This window comes from Felis catus, chromosome D4, assembly GCF_018350175.1.
Source record: "Felis catus isolate Fca126 chromosome D4, F.catus_Fca126_mat1.0, whole genome shotgun sequence".
Lineage (NCBI taxonomy): Eukaryota > Metazoa > Chordata > Mammalia > Carnivora > Felidae > Felis > Felis catus.
Genome location: NC_058380.1, coordinates 72889193 through 72908131, shown reverse-complemented (window position 1 = coordinate 72908131; position 18939 = coordinate 72889193). Strand labels below are relative to the sequence as shown.

General features: G+C 41.9%; 1 protein-coding gene across 6 annotated transcripts in view; it reads right to left on the bottom strand.

Moving 5' to 3' along the window:
* The window catches only part of SNX30 (sorting nexin family member 30), a 118615-nt gene that overhangs the window by 41529 nt on the left and 58147 nt on the right, over positions 1-18939 (bottom strand). For all 6 annotated transcript variants that reach the window (XM_045043953.1, XM_045043955.1, XM_023242574.2 and 3 more), the window contains exon 3: positions 10204-10314. In XM_045043953.1, the coding sequence (XP_044899888.1) occupies positions 10204-10314 (111 nt within the window). The remainder of the gene's footprint in view (positions 1-10203; positions 10315-18939) is intronic.

The window sequence follows — 18939 nt, the reverse complement described above, 5'->3', positions numbered from 1 at the left end:
AACACTACACTCAACCCCCAACCTTTCACACTAAGCGGATTACCATGTCTCTGAAGTAGGAACCAGGTATAAGAGCATCACATAAACATTCCCTAACCATGTTGCTTCCTCCACAGATAGACATCTCACGTCCATTTCTCAGGTTCCTGTGGACAACATACCTCCCCAATTCACCACAAAGCTAACTATTCCATCTGTGTCTCTGACCTGTTACTTCACGATCATGCTTATGTTGTCATCAATTAATTATACCTTCTCTTTCCTGTATCTTCAACATTTCCTCCTTGGCTGCCTCTGTTCCTGAGTCTACAAAAATACGGCTCGTTCTCTTTCTACCCAAAAATAATAAACCCAACTACCCCTTGACCTTACATCCTCTCCACTCTCCTTCGGGGCTCATTCAACTTTTTGAAAGAATTATTTCTCTCTCTCTTTTTTTTTTAATTTGAGAGAGAGAGACAGAAAGAGTGCGCGAGCAGGGGAGAGGGGCAGAGGGAGAGAGAGAGAATCTTAAGCAGGCTCCATGTTGAGCATGGAGCCTGGGGTGGGGCTCGAACCCATGAACAATAAGATCATGACCTGAGTAGGGGCGCCTGGGTGGCTCAGTTGGTTGAGCTTCTGACTTCGGCTCAGGTCCTGATTTCATGGTCTGTGAGTTCGAGCCCTGCGTCGGGCTCTGTGCTGACAGCTCAGAGCCTGGAGCCTGCTTCAGATTCTGTGTCTCCCTCTCTCTCTGACCCTCCCCCATTCATGCTCTGTCTCTCTCTGTCTCAAAAATAAATAAACATTAAAAAAAAATAAAAAAAAAAAAAAGATCATGACCTGAATAGAAATCAAGAGTCAGATTCTCAACCAACTGAGACACTCAGGTGTCCCTAGTCATTTATCTTAATTTCCACTCCTTCCATTGACTTCTCAACCCACAACCTTCCTCCACCCAAAACAAAGCTGTCTTTGGTTCTGCCTTCAATGCTACATTTCTCTGCCTTATCCCCATCCAATGCTGACTCCTTTTTTTTTTATGTTTATTTATTTATTTTGAGAGAGAAAAAGTGTGCTTGTGTGGGCCAGAGAGAGAGGGAGAAAGAGAATCCCAGGCAGGTTCTGCCCTTTCAGCACAGAACCCAACATGGGGCTCAATCTCATGAACTGTGAGATCACCACATAGGCCAAAATCAGGAGTTGGACACTTAACCGACTGAGCCACCCATGTGCCCCCGGAAACTGCTCTTTTAAAGATGATTGATGACTTTCTAATTATCAAATCCAGTGGATATTTTTCTGTTAGTATTTCGTGAATCCTGTTGAACACATTCTGGTTTGCTTATGCTGAATAGGACTTGGGAGGAAAGCCTAATGAACAGATAAGTGGCTAGGTGTGCCTCATTTAACATAACAGATAATGTGAAATAGTTATTCATTCTTCAGATTTAGTACATTGAACTTTATGTTTAATGAATCAGGGAAGTGTGCTATTTAAAGGAACCCTGCAGTGAATCCTTCTGCAAACAGAAATTTCCTTCTAACCATTATTATTCCCAAAGGTACAGGGCTTCAGAAATTTGTTTCTTCCTATTTCAAGCCTTAAAGGGCACATGCCTACAATCAGCCTCACCTTCTACCTTCTGACTTGTTTGTGCAGAGGAATCTGGGTTGCTGATGAAATCAGGCACATCTATAGATTGTAATTGAGCAAGTGAGGAGCTCAACAAAGCTCCAAGCACGTGGTAGATGTCGTCTGCATGCCAGCTCTTTTTATTACCTTCTAAACATTGAGAACAGAAGGCAAAGGGGAAGTGGACCAAAGGGTGGAACTTCCACATATCTTTTAGGCCAAAATGTTTTTTAAAAACCCTCTGGGTCTGTATACCATTTCACATCCACTAGGATGGCTATAAAAGGGGAGTAAAAAAAAAAAAAAAAACAGGAAAAAACAGGAAGCAAGTATGTGGAGAAATTGGAACCCTCTTACATCGTTGGTGAGAACATAAATGGCACGGCCCCTGTGGGAAACAGCTTGGAGGCTCCTCAAAAAATTAAACGTAAAACTAGTATAAGATCCAGAATTCTATTCCTTGGTATGCAGCCCAAATAACTGAAAGCAAGTGTTCAAACAAAACCTTGTACAATCAATGTTCAAGGAGCATGATTCGAAATAGTTGGGTTGGGGAAAAGGGGAATGAGAAGTGACTGCTTAGCGGGTATGGGATTCTTCTGGAGGTGGTGAAGATATTCTGGAATTAGATAGCGGTGGTGATTATAACACACTGTGAATACACTAACAGCCACTGAGTTGCACACTTTAAAATGGTGACTTTTGCGGCATCTGAGTGACTCAGTCGGTTAAATGTCCAACTCCTGATTTCAGCTGAGGTCATGATCCCAGGGTCAGGATAGTGCCTGCCTCGGGCTCCACACTGAGCATGGAGTCTGCTTGGGATTCTCTCTCTCTCTCTCTCTCTCTCTCTCTCTCTCTCTCTCTCTCCCTCTGCCCCTCTCCCCTGGTCATGTGTGCTCTCTAAAAATGAAAACAAATAATAAATAAATAAAAATAAATAAAATGGTGAATTTTAGAGGCACCCGGGTGGCTTAGTCGGTTAAGTGTCCAACTCTTGTTCTTAGCTCATGTCCTGATTTTGGGGTTGTAACTTCAAGCGTGCATTGGATTCTGTGTTGGGTGTGGGACCTACTTTTAAAAAAACAAACAAGTGGTCCCTGGGTGGCTCAGTCAATTAAGCGTCTGACTTTGGCTCAGGTCATGGTCTCGCAGTTCTTGTGTTCGAGCCCCGCATCGGGCTCTGTGCTGGTGGTGTGGAGCCTGCTTGGGATTCTCTCTTTCTCCCTCTCTCTCTGCCCTTTCCCCATGTGTGCTCTCTCTCTCTCTCAAAATAAATAAATAAACTTTAAAGAAAAAAGGGTTTAAAAAACAAACAAAATGGTGAATTTTATGTTATATGAATTTTACCTCAATTTTTAAAATAAGCTGGGGTGATGGAAGCAGATGTCAGAGAGCAGAGAAGAGGCTGTGCTGCTGGCTTTGAAGATGGGGGGAGGGGCCATGAGCCAAGGGATGTAGGAAGCCTCTGGAAGCCGGAAAGGGCGAGGAACAAACTCCTCCCTGGGTCTTCTAGAGGAAATGCAGCCCTGCCACCTTGATATTAATCTACTGAGACCAGTTTTGGACTTTTGACCTCCAGAACTATAAAGTAATACATTTTTGTTGTTTAAATCACTTAAAAAAACAAAAACAAAAAACTCAGCTGGTGCCTGCGAGGGGGAGTGAGTAAGAATAGAGATGAAATAAGATCGGCCGTTGGGGATAAATGCCGAAACTGGGTGTGAGTACATGAGGGTTCATCGCACTGAATCACTCTGCTTTCATATATTTAACATTTTCCATAAGGAAGACGTTTTTTTTTAAATTTTTTTTCAACGTTTATTTATTTATTTTGGGACAGAGAGAGACAGAGCATGAACGGGGGAGGGGCAGAGAGAGAGGGAGACACAGAATCGGAAACAGGCTCCAGGCTCTGAGCCATCAGCCCAGAGCCCGACGCGGGGCTCGAACGCACGGACCGCGAGATCGCGACCTGGCTGAAGTCGGACGCTTAACCGACTGCGCCACCCAGGCGCCCAGGAAGACGTTTTTTAAAAACTACACATGCCCATACATGTTGAACCTACAAAAAATCTTATTTGCAAAGCATTACAATAACCCATTAAATATTTCAAGGTATAATCTTATAAAACATTTACATTTTTATAGCACTTGATACTTTGGTAGAGCACTTTCACGTGTATTATGTTTCATAATAATTCATAAGACAGTATCTTATAATCTGTGAAACAAAAGCATGCTTCTTGTAGATTGTCATGGAAAGCTACTATTTTGGAGTGCGAAATCTGGACAAAGATTTCAATTGCTCAATCTTGAAACGGTCCAACTTCCCCTTGTCAGCATTTAAATTGCTTCTTCGTCAAATATTAATTTGCAATGAATGGCACATTTCAATTCAACAAATACTTAGCAGTACACCCACTACATGACAGAAAACTAATTTTCCTACCCTTATCAAACAAACAGAAAACACTGCTCCTAAGAAAAAAATAACAAACAAATAAATAAAAGAGCATCAAGATAAGAAACTTTACCCCCATAAAGAACCACCATCAAGCTTGGTTTAATTCAAAGTACTTGAAACCTCAACCAATGTTCAACTACTTATTAACTTAACCTACTAAGTAAGCTGAAAGTATGTATATGCTTTTTTAACAGTACAAAAAAAGAGGAACCAACTAGAAAATGAAGTTAGAGTTTTTACTGATCATTTCACATTAAGAAAAACAGTTGCTGCACGACAAATTTCTTCTTAATAATTCCTACCAGTTTACCGCTACCAAACTGGGTATATAATTAATACAAATGCATCCTTCCAGCAAAGCTTCCTTCACAAAAATTGAAGCAAACGTTAAATTTCCCAGTACAATGAAACACTAAAGAGTTTAATAAATGCTTGTGCTTCGTCTCCAAAATCTATCCGCACCCATCAAATCATGAGATCTATCTGTTGTCATAACTGGTTGTGCCCCCAGCAAAAGAAGTATTAAAACCAACTTCTGAGCCAAAAAATAAACTAGGAAACAAGACCCATGTTACAATGAAGACGTTCCTGTGACTCTGGCTATAAAGATAATACAGTGAGTTGTCACTACTAGATGACAGACACATCCAGCACTCTTCTGGGTGTAAGGTGACCTTTTTAAGAACATGTGAGCATTTCTGCTTTTCAAGTTGCAGAGCAATAAAGCAATAAATATAAAAAGAAAAAAATATATAGAGGGAGCCTGGGTGGCTCAGTTGGTTAAGCATCAGACTCTTGGTTTCGGCTCAGGTCATGATCTCATGGTTCGTGAGTTCAAGCCCTACATGGGGCTTTGCGCTGACAATGCAGAGCCTGCTTTGATTCTCTCTCTCCTCTCCTTGCCCCTCCCCCTCTTGCGTGCGTGCGTGTTCTCTCACTCTCTCTCAAAATAAATCAATAAACTTAAATGCACACATATATATTTACTTATATATGTGTGTGTGCTGCAGCCCTAGAAAATATCAAAGTACTGTTAACAGGCCAGAATTTGTTAAAGACACAAAGCAGAAAAGACTGAATTGAGAGAAAAGTCAGTCAATACTGACCATCTTGTGATTCTACTCAGGCAAAGGAAAGGTTGGCCTAGGAAGTAAAGGGCTGCGTTTCTCCAGTACAGCCCCAGAAGCTGCCAAGTTCAGAGTCAGAGGGCCTGGAAACAGGCCTGAGGACAGTCAATGGGGAAAGGAAAATGAAAGAATGTGGGTTTCTCCCTAGAACCGCAGTCTGGCTGGCTGTTCACTTACAACTGCATATGGTCCCAGTGAAGCCCAGGTAAAATGGGAACTTGATCTCCATATTCCTAACACAAGCAGTAGAATCGGAAAGGTCAGGAATTCTCACACATTTTTAACCATAGCTGACTTAAACTGGCGCGCGCGCGCGCACACACACACACACACACACACACACAAACACACACACACCCAGAAACTCATTCTCCCAAATTTTCCAACTAATTCAAAAGACTCTAAAGTTCATCTTGAAAAATAAATGTGCAAACATCTAGAAAAGCCCTGAAAACAAGTATATTGGCAGGTGGAGGCGAGTTGAGGACCTGTACAACCAGATGTTGAAATGTTCTGTAAAGTCATAATAATTCAGATAGTGTAGGAGGGGCACCAGACTAGAAAGATCGATGAACCGAAGGATCAGAAGCAGCCCAAGCACACGCAAGTCTAATGCATGATTTGGTCTGATGCACAAATGATAATAAAAATGAATGATTACTCATAAGTGGTTCTGGAACAACAGAAAACAGAAAAACACAACAGTAGTTTTCACCACCTGAAAAAAGTACGGTCCTCCCATGTCACATCAAAACAAACGCTTCTTTATGTTTTCATAAAAAATTTTAAATGTTTATTTTTGAGAGAGAGAGGGTGAAGAGCAGAGAGAGAGGGAGACAGAGGATCTGAGACGGGCTTTGCACGAGAGTCCAGTGTGGGACTCGAACTCACAAACCGCAGGATCATAACCTGAGCTGAAGTTGGACACTTCACCGACTGAGCGACCCAGGCGCTCCAGAACAAATGCTTTTTAAATATACAAAAATGAAGGGTAACTTCATTTGCAGATATGGAGTTTTTACAAACCAATAAAAACAACATAAAATGAAGAGGCAAGTCATAAAAGAAATGCCAAAGTCCAATAAAGTCATGGGAAGATATTCCGCCGCATTAAAGACATGAAAACTTACTGTACAAAAATGAACTCAAAATGGATAAAAAACTAAAAGGTATGAGCTACATACCTTTTAGTACATAAAATTTTAGAAGCATTTAGCATATAAAAAAGATTTTAGTATGTAAAATTTTTTTTTAATTTTTTTTTCAACATTTTTTATTTTATTTTTGTGACAGAGAGAGACAGAGCATGAACGGGGGAGGGGCAGAGAGAGAGGGAGACACAGAATCGGAAACAGGCTCCAAGCTCCGAGCCATCAGCCCAGAGCCTGACGCGGGGCTCGAACTCCCGGACCGCGAGATCGTGACCTGGCTGAAGTCGGACGCTTAACCGACTGCGCCACCCAGGCGCCCCAGCATGTAAAATTTTTAAAAGAAAACACAGGTGTAAATCTTCATGACCTAGGATTAGGCGATTATTTCTTAGATAAGACACCTTTAAGCACAAACAGTGAAAGAATAAACAGATAAATAAATAAAAAACGTTTGCACTTCCAAAAGACACCATCAGAAAAGTAAAGAAAGGGGCACCTGGATGGCTCAGTCAGTTAAGCACCCAACTTCGGCTCAGGTCATGATCTCACAGTTCATGAGTTCAAGGCCCACGTCGGGCTCTGTGCTGACAGCTCGGAGCCTGGAGCCTGCTTTGCATTCTGTGTCTCCCTCTCTCGCCTCCCCTCCCCTGCTCATGCTCTGTCTGTCTCTCTGTCTCTCAAAAATAAATAATAAACATTTTTAAAAAGTTAAAAAAAAAGAAAGTAAAGAGACAACTCATTCATCAGTAAAACTTTTTGCAAATTGTTATCTCTAATGAGGGATTTGTGTCTAGATTATATAAAGAACTAATACAACTCAATAACAAAAAGATAACCCAATTTTAAAATGGGTAAAGGATCTTAAAGATATTTCTCCAGGGAAGACGACCAATGGCCAAGAAGTACGTAAAAAACATTCAGCCGTCAGGGAAATGCAAATCGAAACCACAAGGAGATACCACTTCACACCTACTAGGAGGGTTATAATCAAAGAGGCAGATAATAACAGTGTTGAGGAAGATGTGGAGAAACTGGAACCTTCATACACTGCTGGTGGGAACGCAAAATGATGCAGCCATTTTGGAAGACAGCCTGGCAGTTTCTTACAAGATTAAATATACAGTTACATATGATTCAGCAATGACACTCCCAGGTATACACCCAAGAAAAATGAGACCACACAAAAACCTGCACACGAATGTTCACAGCCACGTTACTCATAGTAGCCAATAAGCGGAAATAACTCTAACATCCATCAAATGTGAGCAGGTAGACTAAAAATGACAGGTCCATACAATGTAATATTATTCGAAAATAAAAAGTAATGAAGTCCTGACAAGTCCCTCAACACAGATTAGCCTTGAAAACATTATGCAGAGTGAGAAAAATCTAGTCACAAAAGACGATATACTGTACGACTCTACTTTATACGAAATGTCCAGAATAGACAAATTTATAGAGACAGAGAGATTAGTGGTTGCCAGGCGCTGGAAAAGACAAGTTTAGGAGTTACAAGCAAGGAGAGGAAGGTTTCTTTTGGGATGATGAAAAGGCTCTAAGGTTGATCATGCTAGTGGTTGCACAACTCTGTAGACTAAATATATTAAATATTGATATACAAATATGCTAAATACTAATACTAAATATACTAAAAGCCCTTGACTTGTATATTTTAAATGGGCAAATTGTATGGTGTATGAATTATATCTTAATAAACCCGTTTTTTAGATTAAAAAAATGAAAATATAGACAATAGTTATGTTGCATGTCTACTAGGTCTCTATTTGACAACAAACTTTCTAGGCAGGGTCCCTTGTCCATCTTATAACCCCTGACCTCCCCCACAGTACTTACCAGGCCTAGTAAAAGCCTAACACAAAGTCGATGCTTAATAACAGACACTTTCTAGTCAAGTTGCTGGAGGATGACTTCTGAAGGGGAAAACGAATTTGTTTCCAGTTCGACTTTCATGTTTCAGTTACAGATGCCTTCCTATATTATATCTCTCTCCACCCCAAACATGTACCAAGAATTTATGAATAAATTTATGTCTCCATTTGCTTCTAGAGTACTTTCCTACTCATTGTTTCTACCCTGACCACAGGAAACCACACTCAAAGATACTCATTCCCCAGGCATTCTGGAGACTTCCATCCTCTTTCAGTTCTGGCTTCAGGGTCGACGCATGAGTGCTACCAGCAGGTGTCTCTGTCTAACCAAACTTCAAATACACTAGCTGCCAGCAGGTGGAGCATAATTCCCCCTCAGGCACAGTGTGAGCTAAACATAAAGAACGCCTGACTTCCTTCCAAACAGTACAGCATGGAACAGGAGAGAAAAAAAGAGTAACCGTATAGTGGAGAAACCTGACAAGCACTACGTCAAATAAGGTGATCGAGGTTAATATCAACAGTGATAAATATTGCTGACAGCATGTACCTTTCGTATGATGTGATGAGAACGGCACTTCCCCTGCGTTTAATCATGAGGAAAACATCAGACAAATCTCAAATGAGGGACATTCCACAAAACGCCTGACAGTTTTGAGTATTGTCAAAGCCACAGAAAATCAGGAAAGCCTGAGAAAGTATCACAACCAAGAAGAACCTACGGAGCTATGACAGCTAAAAGGAAGGTGGCATCCTAGATGGGATCCTGGAACCGATAAAGGACATTAGGCAAAACTGAGGAAATCTGAATAAAGGACTTTTAGTCAGTAATCATGAATCCTTACTGGTTCGTTAATTGTGACAAATGTGCCATACTAATGTAAAACGTTAGGCAAAGGCAGGTGTGGGCTATATGAGAATCCACTACACTACCTTCGCAATCATCCTGGAAATCTAAAACTGTTGTCGAATACAAAGTCTATGAAAAAAATGATTCACAGCTGCCAGTTTTGCCCAATTACGATTCTATTTTAAGTAACAGTTCCAACTGCTTAAAAATGAGTTTCTTCCCCTGAGAAAGAATGCAGTCCCCGGCAAACTCCATCATTTCTATCACGGCATATTCAGCCTCTTCGAACCATGGCGGGAAAGCACTGGAAGATGCATGCGCAACACGAAAATTGGCGGTGCTAAGAAGTTATTCAACCAAGGGTTTCACTGAAAGATGAAGCCCCTCTGAAGAGTTTTATGACCCAAATTGCGCTCAAGTCCCCAAAGACCCAAGAAACATCTGGGGTCTAAATGGTTATTATTTCTACTGGGGGAAAAAAAGTAGTCAGAAAAGTGCTCAATATGTATGTTGATTTAAGTAGTCTTTTAAATTTTATTTGCTCTAGTTCTGTTTTTTTTAATGGGTAGATATGAGTAATAGATAAATATTATGCTGCTGCTGTAAATGGAGTTAGGTGGCTTGGGGTCTGTTTTTGAAATGAAAAACTAGGATTGAACGGTGTCGTGCTAGATTCCTGCTCCCTGAACTACCCGTGTGTCTAAAGAGAGCCCAGCTGGCTGTCATGCGAGGCATCACCTGGTGGCAGCTGCCCAAACCTCAAGAACGTATGTCTGGAAAGGTAGTAAAACAGACAGTCTTTCAGTGGCAGAAAATCAGAATTAGGACTCTTTATACCTCAAAAAACTGTCATAATGAAAGTGAAAATCTACCCCAGCCTACTCAAGAAACCAGCATGAGGACAGCAAACCGGAAGCCAAAACCCCGAACGTGATACATCGGACAGCATCTGTGAAAACGTTTCACGTACGTTTGGTGGGAGAATGTGGTATAAAAGGTAAGACAGAATCTGCCCTGAATTTAAGGGGTGAGGGCTGAGTAAACATCCTTAGGAAGGACAACGAAGGAAAAGAGAGGAACCGGCTGTAATGACTTAGTACCTACGGGAATGAGATGAGTCGGCTGGGATTCCTCCAGTTTGTTCCTCAGCCAGTCAAAATCCTGGTATCTTCGACGAACAGAATATTCTGGCAGGTCAAACTCTACTCGCGTACTCTGCAAATAAGAAGGGTGGAACAAAGTAAGTCGAAGGGAATAGTACCATGTCTTGGCAGAAAGGAAGGAAAAAAGCTCTCTTTGAAAAACCAAACTGGGCAAGAACACTCTTTCCTTCCACCAAAGCACCAGCCAAAAGGCAGCAATTACCAACACAAAATGAGGAGTCCAGGCCCCCAGGGCCCGGCTCAAAAGTCCAGGATCTAGAATGAAAATGTCGAGGCTTTTGTTTTTGTTTTTTCCCCCCTACCCTTAGGAAATGGAACTCCACTATCCCTCAGAATGTGTTTAGAAACATTTGATTCATTTCCTCCAGGCTTAACTTTGAGGATTTCTTTTAGCAGAATAATTCTGAGGATATTGCTACTGAATCCCAATCCATGTTTTCTGTTAAAAGAAATGAAGTCTCCACCTTCTGCTGAATATGCTGACAAGTTTTATCAAAGGCTGAGGGAAGACAAGCAGACAGAAAGAGCTAAGGGCACACCTGCTCGTTTAAGAGCCAGATTGGATGAAAATAGAAAACGAATTGTTTCATGTGCCATATTCTGCGAAAACCATAACCTTGGAACTATACTGTATTTTAGATGATTAGAAAAAAAAAAACTAGAAAGGAATGCCAAGATGTCATTGTACTGCAGAAAATATTCATCTCATCTCTGTTCTTGTTAATTTTTCTGAAATTGTGATTGCAGCACTCTGGTAATGCAAACCAGTGCTAAATAAAATGAAATTAATTTATACCAAAACAAGATTTTTACACGTTAGTTTGCCCAGACTAAAACCGTGTCTCAGCTAAAGCATTTTCCCCTATGAGGGTATAGACTATATACCACAGTCACAGCTCTCAGAAATGAAAGGTCAAAAATAAAAATGGCTCAAGCTACATTTTATAAATTTACTCTTTCAGGCCGAAAGTCTGTTTTAATCCATGACCCTAAGAAAATCTTAAAAACATATGAACAAGAGTTAGCCATCAAAGAAAAAGCTGGGAACAGCGTTGGCATTGAAAATTATGATTTCACCCTCCCCAAAAGCCGTGCTCACACAGTCCGAGCAAAATTGTGAAATTAAAGGATTCGGTCTTGGACTGAACCCCAATTAACTCTTTCTGTAGCTTTTCCCCTTTCCAAAGTCCCATGCACAACCTTCCCCTATGATGGAGGGTACAGGTGGGAAGAGGTGAGGAAATTCATTCAACCTAAGTGTTTGTGATTTATTAGAAGACTCCCCGAGTGAATCAGCATTGTGAAATTGGGGAGGGAAAAAAAAAAAGAATGCTTGAATTAGAAGAAAAAAAAAATCACTGCTGATGAATTTTCAGGCATGAGGCTGATGGAAATTTGAAGGGTAGGTAGGCTGACACTCCTTCCAAGGCTGGGTGAGGAAAGGCCTGGGCAGGAGCATTCCTAGCACCTACCAGATTCCTGAGAGGCCACTAAGCCTCCCAGAGCCTAGGTTTCCTCAACAGTAAGAAGAGGGTTGGAAGGGCCATTCTTCAAATCCCCCACCAGGCTCCATCTGAGGACTTGCTGACGATGGGCCCATAAAAGGTGGATTGTGATGTGTGGCAAATGCAACCTGTTTTCACTGTAAATGCAGTGATGGAGGAGTCTACTTTTTGCCTTCCTAAACGTTACATGTTATCAACCAATCACTTCTCTTTATTATGCTTTTGAAAATCCTCTTCATAAATTGTAGTTTATGTAACGTGTCTAACTTTGAAATCAGTATTTGGTAACTATAAAAAGCAGTATGATAAAACACAAGTTTTATTTCCGCTGTAAACAAGCTCACTGTCGGGGAACTGGCTTTTTTTTTTCCCCCTTCGACTTATTCAGGTTAGACATACTTATTTTAAAACTTCAGGAAAAATAAAAGAAGAAAAAATAAAGATTGGTCATAAACTCTCTTAAATTAAGAGGGAAAAAAAACCCCATGATTAGTATTATGGTTTATATCTTTCCATATTTTTTCTATGCATATCCATTCATTCACTCATATTTTCTAAGTCTCTAACAATTCTTAGATATCTTTCTGTTAGCAAGTTCAAATCTAAGAATCTCTTAAATTCCTAAAGACAGAATTACTGGAGAAAAGAGTACGTGTAGTTTTAACTGACAAACTGCTTCCAGAAATATATCAACTTATATTCTTAACTGCATATTCTCCTCAACCAGTGGTTGTCTTTAATGGACTTACAACTGAAAAATAGTACATCATCTTTGTTTTCTTTTGTTTTATTTTTTTTAACATATATTTATTATTGAGAGACAGAGAGACACAGAGTGTGAGCAGGGGAGGGGTAGAGAGGGGGAGACACAGACTCTGAAGCAGGCTCCAGGCTCTGAGCTGTCAGCACAGAGCCCGACGCGGGGCTCGAACTCACAAACCGTGAGATCATGACCTGAGCTGACGTCAGATGCTCAACCAACTGAGTCACCCAGGTGCCCCTGTTTTCTTTTGTTTTTAATGACTATTGGGGTCGAACATCCTTTGAAATATTTGTTGGCTATAGATTTTCTTTGTGAGGAGTTTCTTTTTTTAAATTGTCAGTCAGGTCTTTTTCACTTGTGTAAGTTCTTTATAGCAAAGGGTTTTTCTGATACAGAATTTTAAAATTCAGCCATTATTTCCCTTTATGGTGGCTACAGTTTGGTGTCATGAATAAGAATGCTGTCCCCATTGCAAGCTTTTAAAAATATTAACCTGTGTTCTCTCCTTTATTTATGGTTTATTTATTTTTGTCTTTAATTCCTACCATTCTACTTCTAGGAATCTACCACTAGAAAATACTTTTTAAACTGTAGCAAAGACATTTGTATAATGATGTTCACTGCAGTACTATTTAAAATAGCAAAGGAATGGAGCACTCAGGTGGCTCAGTCGGTTGAGCGTCTGACTCTTGACCTTGGCTCAGATCATGATCTTATGGTTTGTGAGGTGATGACACAGAGCCTGCTTGAGATTCTGTCTCTCATTCTCTCTACCCCTCATCTGCTTGTGCGCACTCTCTCTCAAAATAAATAAATGAACTTTAAAATACAATAAAATAAAATAGGAAAGGAATCAAAACAACCTAAATGTCCAACAATAAAAACAGTTAAGTTATAGGATATTTATTCTATGATTATCAGTAATCATGTCTGTAAGACATCTTTAACATCAAATATGCTTCAATATAGTTTTTTTTTGAGAGAGAGAGAGAGAGAGAGAGAGAGAGAGAGAGAGAGAGAGCATGAGAAGAAGAGGGACAAGGAGAGAGAGAGAGAATCTTAAGCAGACTCCACATTCAGCATGGAGCCCGACGCGGGGCTCTATCTCATGACCTGAGCCGAAATCAAGAGTCAGATCCTTAACTGACTAACCACCCAGGCACCCCTGCTTCAGTATAGTTTGAAGAAAAAAACACCAAGATTCAAAATTAATTGCACATACATTATGATTTCATTTGTATTAAAAATATGGATATAGGGGCGCCTGGGTGGCGCAGTCGGTTAAGCGTCCGACTTCAGCCAGGTCACAATCTCGCGGTCCGTGAGTTCGAGCCCCGAGTCAGGCTCTGGGCTGATGGCTCGGAGCCTGGAGCCTGCTTCCGATTCTGTGTCTCCCTCTCTCTCTGCCCCTCCCCCGTTCATGCTCTGTCTCTCTCTGTCCCAAAAATAAATAAAAAACGTTGAAAAAAAATTTTTTTAAATAAATAAATAAATAAATAAATAAACAAACAAATAAATAAAAATATGGATATAAAAGGTTAGAAAAAATCTAGAACTCATAATGACAACTGTCCTTTTTATACTCATCCTTATTAGGTGCCTCGTTAGCAAATTAGGTAGTGTGTCTCATATACACATCCTTGTTTCCAAATCTTCTACCATTCTCATATAATACTTCCTTTTTATAAATTTTTTTAAATGTTTATTTATTTTTGAGACAGAGACAGACAGAGAGAGACAGAGAGCATGAACAGGGGAGGGGCAGAGAGAGAGGGAGACACAGAATCTGAAGCAGGCTCCAGGCTCCGAGCTGTCAGCACAGAGCCCAATGCGGGGCTAGAACTCATGGACTGTAAGATCATGACCTGAGCTGAAATCAGATGCTTAGCCGACTGAGCCATTCAGGTGCCCCAATTCTCATATACTTTCATAATCACACACAAAAAATAAAGCTCCTTTATGGATATAATGGCTTAAATAAAGGAGTAAAAATTTGATGCTGTGGAAAGCAATAAGGTAAACAAAAACTATCATGAAGCAGAAGGATATTCATGATGCTTTACTTTCATCACAGTTTGTTCTAGAAAAGATATATGATACATGAAATATGATTAAATGACATAAATTAGAAGTAGGTGAGAAAGATCAAGGGAAAAAAAAACAAGGACAGAGAGAAAAACTAGAGCCACAAATGAGGCTAGGCACACTCACCGTGGAATTCTGCACACCTGCTAAAACTGGGCCACAGACACTACTGTGGATTTCTGGAGAGAAACCCAGTCAGTTTTGAGACTCAGAGTGCTCGTAAAATATGCAGGCCAATAAAAACTCCAACCAGGAGCATGTGGTAAAATTTTCCTCTGTGAAATTCAGGGTCTAACTTAGTAAGGAAAATAAAGTAAAAAGGGTTTTTTTGCTCTATTTTCTAGTAACAATAAAAAAGAGAAAAGGGCACACCCACAGTTCCATAATCAGAGACAACCACCATACTGTTTTGTGTCTCTCCAAAATCTAGAATGCCCCACAAGATCACAAGGTCATGGGTACTCACCTAAAGTCAGATCTACAAATAGGTAACAGAGTGCAAGAGTTGTACTGAAGAATATTCATTTTTGCCATCATTCTATGTGAATATCTCTAGGCATCCCTGCCAACTTGTGGTCTTTGTGTGTGTGTGTGTGTTTTGTGTGTTTTGTTTTTGTTTTGCAAATTCAACACTTTAGAAGACCTAGCACAGATCCACAGGGCAATCAATCCCCCCACCCCGCAGAGCATCTGTCCATTGGGCCTCATCTTACCACAAAAGAACTCTTATTCCTCAGGAGCTGATGTGCCTAACTCCTGTGGCCTGGAGCCCTTCCAGAGAATTCCCATTCGATCCAAAATTTACAACCAGTGTACTCTAGAGACATTTGGTCTTCATCAGAGATGTCATCTGTCCAAGCCATAGCCGGATCCCCGTCCCTTCCCTGCAAAGGGACCTCTTCCCTTGTCAAATATTAGCCAGCTAATCTCATTCTGCTTCAAAACCCTGCTACCCTAAGAGAATACCTGAGAATCACGACCAGGGAGGCTTCTGGTCTCTCCTCACGCTCCTCGGGGCTTCCTTTCTCAGAGCTTCATTTTACACCAAGCCCTTCTGGAACACCCATTCCATAATTAAATTCCTGTCCTTCTTCCACTTATTCAGATTCTGAAAGCTGGCTCTCCTCTGGGACTACAGCCTCCCTCCTGTCCCATCAGGTAGCACGCTGCTCATCTTCTCACATCTCACAAACTCCACGCCACCCCCCAAGACCAAGAGGTGCTGTTGCTATCCCCTTCACTCCACACTGCTCCCCAGCCCCACGAAAACCCTTCGGAGGCTCAGGCCATCAAGGTATGTGTCTCTATACCTCTCACACCTGTCGTCTGCTGACACCCATCCTTTTCCTGATTCCCGGAAGACTCTAGTGCCTAGCTCTCGGGCTTCCTTTCCCAAGCCCTTCCAGAGTCTGGGTGCCCCTGAGATCCAGGTGGTTCATGCACACAACACCCACCTGTGAGCCACCAGCGTCTCCTTCCACTCCCATCAGGCTTTGTCACCTGGCAGAAGTTCAGACCTCCCTCTATCTAACCAGCACCTCCTGTATTTCAGACTCTTCCATTTCCCGACACCCTTGGTTCTGCAGCCTCTTGGAACCTACAATTCCTTGACCTTCTGTCCAATCCCATATTTACTTCCTTTCTTATTCAGCATCAATTCCATAACCTATCCCCTTTTATTTGCCAATATCCTAAATATCCCTTTCCTAGTGTCCATTCACACGACTTTGGCAAAAATGCAACCGTGCACTTCCTGCTTTACTAGACCCAGGTGTGTGAGCACGCTCCTGGAGGAAAAGCAACATCAGGCAAACACACTAACTGACACAATAAAATCTACCACTGGACCCTCAACACTGCCAAGTAGTCTCATACTTCCTTGGTCAGCTCTTTCTCTCTCATTTTCCACATCAGTTAACGAGAAGCCTGTAGAAGTCTTGAAAACTTCTCAGCCTTACTTCCAAACCTCCCCTTCCTTCTTAGCAGAAGACCTCGAGGGAAAACTGCAGCTAGAAGCACAGAGCCCTCAACTTGCTGCCACAAAAACCAAACAGGACAAAAATTCCCTTCCTCCTCTAGAAACAATGGAAAAAGTATACCTCCCCCAAAAGAGGCCACTCATTCCATCCACTTCTGCTCAGGCTATTCGCCCTCTCTGCTCTGCGGCTTCCATCCTCCCCTCCAAACTTCACCTGAATGTCTCCTCTAGCAACCCTGGGCTCTGGGCACTTACACAGGTCATGTCCATCCTTAAAACCAAACAAAAAGCGCCCCCCTCCCTTCAAGTCCACACCTCCTCCAGCTCCTGTTCTCACTTCACCTGCAAACTACCAACACTCGTGTCTTTCTTCTCACTCACTCGAACCCACTGCCAACTGGGTTCTGCCCCACGACCCCAGGGCAATTGCGCTCACCACAGTCACGGATAGCCCTCTTGTCATCAAATCTAACGCCCGCTTTGCAATCCTTGTGTATCCTTGATCTCTAAGTGGCACCTAGCCTGAGAAGAGCCAGTTGAGGCACAAGACTTGGTGCTTACTAAGGAGATGGGGTAAGAGACAAGAGGAGGACAGCTCCTAAAGGAAGCTGAAGGCTCCTGTCTATTTCCACTTCATCAGTTTCAACAGCCAGGCCAGGTAGTAGATGGTGCATAGTGCTGGGGAAGTGGGTGGAGCCACCCCTCTCTGGAAAATCATGCCTTGTGGAAGTACAGCATAGACAGATCTGGATTCAAGTTCTAGCTCCATCACACATCAGCTGCATGTCTTTGAGTAATTTTCTTAATATGTCTGTGTCTCCGTTTCCTCATCCACAAAGGAAAAACACCACCTATACCTGCTTCAGTGAGCGGTATACAGAGGATTAACTGACAACATATTTAAAGCACTTAGCACGAAATAAATGGCAGCTCACCCATATAGCAGAGCACTGTTGTCGTCTTAGAAGTGACAGCATGACGGTGTGCTTACTGGCATTTGCTAGCAGAGAAAGATGCCGCACCACATGCAGTGAATGGGCAGCCTGCAGAATACTCATTTGTGTACGTGGATAGAGACAAATTGCTCAGAAATTTAGAAATGATTATTTCCGGCTGGTGAGCTTATAGATGCTCTTGTATTTTATTGTTTTAGCTTACTTGAATTTCCTAGTTTCTCTACAACAAGCACGTATTACTTAGATAAAATAAAAGGTTTCTGTTACAAAAAAAGCACAGCACCAGCACATGGTAAGTGCTCAGTAATTAGTTACTATGATGATGATACTTTCTAAAAGCCTGCAGAGAAGAGCCAGGGTCTGCCTGCTTGCCTTGAAAATGCCCAGGCTGGGGCGCCTGGGAGGCTCAGTCGGTTGAGCGTCCGACTTCGGCCAGGTCACGATCTCGCGGTCCGTGGGTTCGAGCCCCGCATCGGGCTCTGTGCTGACAGCTCGGAGCCCGGAGCCTGTTTCAGATTCTGTGTCTCCCTCTCTCTGACCCTCCCCTGTTCATGCTCTGTCTCTCTCTGTCTCAAAAATAAATAAACATTAAAAAAAAGAAGAAAGAAAGAAAGAAAGAAAGAAAGAAAGAAAGAAAGAAAGAAAGAAAGAAAGAAAGAAAGAAAGAAAGAAAGAAAGAAAATGCCCAGGCTGGCTCCCCACCACTGGAGAGGGAAGGTGCCCATGACTTGGGTTGGGGTAGAGGAGGGCTCTGCCTGCATTGGCTCTCAGTCCTAGGCTCATTTTATCTCAAGCAAAAGCAGCTCTCTACTTTGTCCAGCTTTGGTCATCAGGAATCTGAAGTAGGACAGGGGAGTCAAAGCCCAAAGTAATAAAGTATTTGTACAACCTCGTCCTCTGACCGCTATCTCTGCTAGAAAACCACAGCAGAAGTGGGGGTCCCAGGGCAAGAACAGTGTGTGAGACCCTGTGTTCCTGTTTGTAATCCTCCTCTCATCCCCACACATCACAGGGTGCGTGGCTACATAGGGATATGTGTAGATACACTTTAATGCAACGTTCAGAAAGAAGGTCCCAAATGCACCACCAAGACATTAAGCTTGGTGTCACTACCTGAACCAGGAAAAGAAAAGGACTCTGGTTTGAGACAGAACTGACAGTAAGAAGTAAAACTTAATTCTGCAATGAGCTCACCCACAGGTGGGAGCATCACAGAGAAGTGAAAATGCGGAATTAGAACTTGGAAAAGTTCTGACTTACAGGGAATCAAATAACACCACAAAGAAGGGACAGAGACAAGAACACCGAGGAAAGGGGGTAAGGAAGGACGGAAACAGACGGGCACAGGGGAGAGCGGTGGCCAGCAGCAGGCGCCTGAGCCTGTGACTCA